We start from the raw sequence: 3253 nt of genomic DNA, 5'->3' as shown, positions 1-3253 counted from the left end.
CCATTCCTTTTACGGGAATGCCGTGTTTACCTTTTAGGTAATCATTCTCTCTATTTACCCGGGCTCGGGACCAGCACTGACCCGGGCTGGCTTGTCCACCCAGTGATGTGTATGCCAAACCATACACATGGTTTGGCAGCAAATTAACAAATGGTCGTATTTAGTGTATGTGTGGACGGGAATCATCTCCGTCGTGTCTGAGTGCCGCCCACTGGATTATACACGGATTCGGGACCGGGATTCGGGACCGGGTATCGGGATCGGGATTCGGGACTGGGATTCGGGACCGGGATCAGGATTTGCGGGACCGGGATTCGGGATCAGGATTCAAGATCAGGATTCGGGACCGGGATTCGGGATCAGGATTTGGGACCGGGATTCGGGACCGGGATTTGGGACCGGGATTCGGGATCAGGATTCGGGACGGGATTCGGGATCAGGATTCGGGACCGGGATTCGGGATCAGGATTCGGGACCGGGATTTGGGATCAGGATTCGGGACCGGGATTCGGGACCGGGATTCGGGATCAGCATTCGGGACCGGGATTCGGGACCGGGATCCCGAATCCTCATCGTGATCCCAAATCCCGATCCCGAATCCCGTGTTTTGGGACCGGGATTCGGGATCAGGATTTGGGATGAAGATTTGGGATCAGGGTTCGGGACTAGGATTCGGGATTGGGATTCGGGATCGGGATTCGGGACTAGGATTCGAGAGCGGGATTCGGGACAGGGATTCGGGACCGGGATTTGGGATCAGAATTTGGGATCAGGATTTGGGATCAGGATTTGGGACCAAGATTCTGGACCGGGATTCGTGACCGGGATTCGGGATCGGGATTCGGGATCAGGATTCGGGATCAGGATTTGGGATCAGGATTCGGGACCGGGATTCGAGAGCAGGATTCGGGATCAGGATTTGGGATCAGAATTTGGGATCAGGATTTGGGATCAGGATTCGGGATCCGGATTTGGGATCAGGATTCGGGATCAGGATTCGGGATCAGGATTCGGGATCAGAATTCGGGACTGGGATTCGGGAGCGGGATTCGGGACCGGGATTTGGGACCGGGATTCGGGATCGAGATTCGGGATCAGGATTCGGGACCGGGATTCGGGATCAGGATTTGGGATCAGGATTCGGGATCAGGATTCGGGAGCGGGATTCAGGATCGGGATTTGGGATCAGGATTTGGGATCAGGATTCGGGATCAGGATTCGGGATCAGGATTTGGGATCAGGATTTGGGATCAGGATTTGGGATTAGGATTCGGGATCAGGATTCGGGATCGGGATTTGGGACCAGGATTGGGACGGATTTGGGACCGGATTCGGGACCTGGATTAGGGATTAGGATTTGTGATCAGGATTTGGGACCGGGATTCGGGATCAGGATTTGGGACCTGGATTCGGGACCGGTATTCGGGGGCAGTCGAGGTCAGGCCAGGCCAGTAGGGTGAAGGACAAGAGGGTAGGTTGAGAGCGTAAGCTTAAGAAAACACGTAAAAAAAAAAAAAAAAAAAAAGAAAAAAGAAAAAAGAAAAAAAAAGAAAGAAAAAAAAAATATATATATATATATAATAAAAAGATAAATAAAAGCAGAGATAAAAGGAAAAAATGAGTAAGAGAGATTACCGAAGGAATGGGAGAACGTAGAAAACAAGGCGATTAACATAAGAGAAGAGGAGAGAAAATAAAGTATGGATAAGATAGAATAGTGAATGGAATGGGAGAATGTAGAAAACGCGGAGGAGATTACCAAGAAAGAGCAGAAAATACAAATGAAGGCAAACGAAAGAACTGAACGAGGAAGGCCTGAAAGTAAGAGAAAACGAGAGGAAGTAGATAGAAGAAACGAAAGCGAATGAACAGAGTAGATAGCGCAGGTTTCAGAGAAGGGTACATGAGAAGGGAAAAGAAAAAGCTGCGAGAAAAGTGGGAATCATGGGAGATGGAATATACCTGAAAGGGGATAAGGCAAAGGGAGGTGAAGAGGAGGCAAAGGAAAGCAAGATTAAAGATGAAGATAAGGGGCGGGGGAGGAAGCAGGAGGCCAAGGTCCAGGACGCGGTCGTAGACATCGCAATATATATATATATATATATATATATATATATATATATATATATATATATATATATATATATATATATATATATACACATACACACACACTCACAGACACATGATACCATAAAAATATATAATTTTTATTCTATCTTTCCTTTACAGTATCTTAGTTCTTGAATTTAGAACAAATATCAATCGTTACTTTTTTCTACTAATGACGTTACCTTCATGCATATACCGTCAAGATACATAAAAAATATATTTTTTATCAGTGGTGGCAGGGTTAAAGGATTAGGGAGGTGATATATATCCAGCACTTCTGTCTTCCCTCATAGCAGCGGATTATAAGGCTAATAGTAATAACAACAATAAAAGTAATAACAAGGATGGTGATGCTGATCATGAGGATGACGATGATAGAAATTATGAGGATAATGACAAATTTCTAGATTCGTAGAAAGGGTCTAATTGTATATTCTCATAGTTTTAATAAAAAGGAGTGCGTTTTATTTCATTACACCCTAATGACCAGCTCCAAGTCTAGCATTTAAGATACACCGAAAAGATATCCTCGGAAGAGCCGAACAGACACTCCTGGAATAAGCAACGGGGCGCCATTAATGAGTTGTTTTAATGTTAGTGTCTAGAGAAGTACCTTTCTCGATCCTGTTTAAGGCATCAGGTGTCCTTCAAGCCGACCCCAAGGGAAGGTAACGTAATAATAGAAATAAACCTATGGCACCAGGTGACAAGAGTAATCCTATATGCTATGTAAGTGGATATTGAAGGAATGACCGTGATTATTTTTTTTACAGTATCATAGGTCTAGCACATACATACGGTGAACATAGAGGATCAGTATAGTGTTCAATATTCGCACACAGTTCATTTGAAATCTTTGTTTTTTTATTGTAATTTAACAGAAATTGCTAGTATCCTCTTTTATGGCAGAAAGATAAGGAAAAATAAATTTTTTATGCTAAATCAGATTTTATTGTCTAAAGACATACACCCTATCGATAAAAATCTTAAGCAAGAATAAATTCAGGCTGCTCCGGGGGCAGCGGCAGGGGCAGGAGGCATGAATGCAGCAGCAGCAGCCTGGTACTTCTTGACCATGTGTGCAACTGCAGGAGGCAAGGCTGGGAAAAGAAGTTTTTCATGGGTTATGAATATCATGTAA

At 44.4% G+C, this 3253-nt stretch overlaps 1 protein-coding gene across 2 annotated transcripts in view; it reads right to left on the bottom strand.

The window, feature by feature from the left end:
• Positions 1-3040: 3040 nt before the first annotated feature.
• Positions 3041-3253, bottom strand: part of LOC119574385 (nuclear pore complex protein Nup58-like) — a 1346-nt gene continuing 1133 nt past the window's right edge. For both annotated transcript variants that reach the window (XM_037921600.1, XM_037921601.1), the window contains one exon: positions 3041-3212. In XM_037921600.1, coding sequence (XP_037777528.1) covers positions 3115-3212 — 98 coding nt within the window. In that variant the 3' untranslated portion in view covers positions 3041-3114. The remainder of the gene's footprint in view (positions 3213-3253) is intronic.

Source organism: Penaeus monodon, chromosome 6 (assembly GCF_015228065.2).
Source record: "Penaeus monodon isolate SGIC_2016 chromosome 6, NSTDA_Pmon_1, whole genome shotgun sequence".
Classification (NCBI taxonomy): Eukaryota; Metazoa; Arthropoda; class Malacostraca; order Decapoda; family Penaeidae; genus Penaeus; species Penaeus monodon.
The sequence above is the reverse complement of the archived record's forward strand: the minus strand, read 5'-3'. Positions and strand labels throughout refer to the sequence as shown.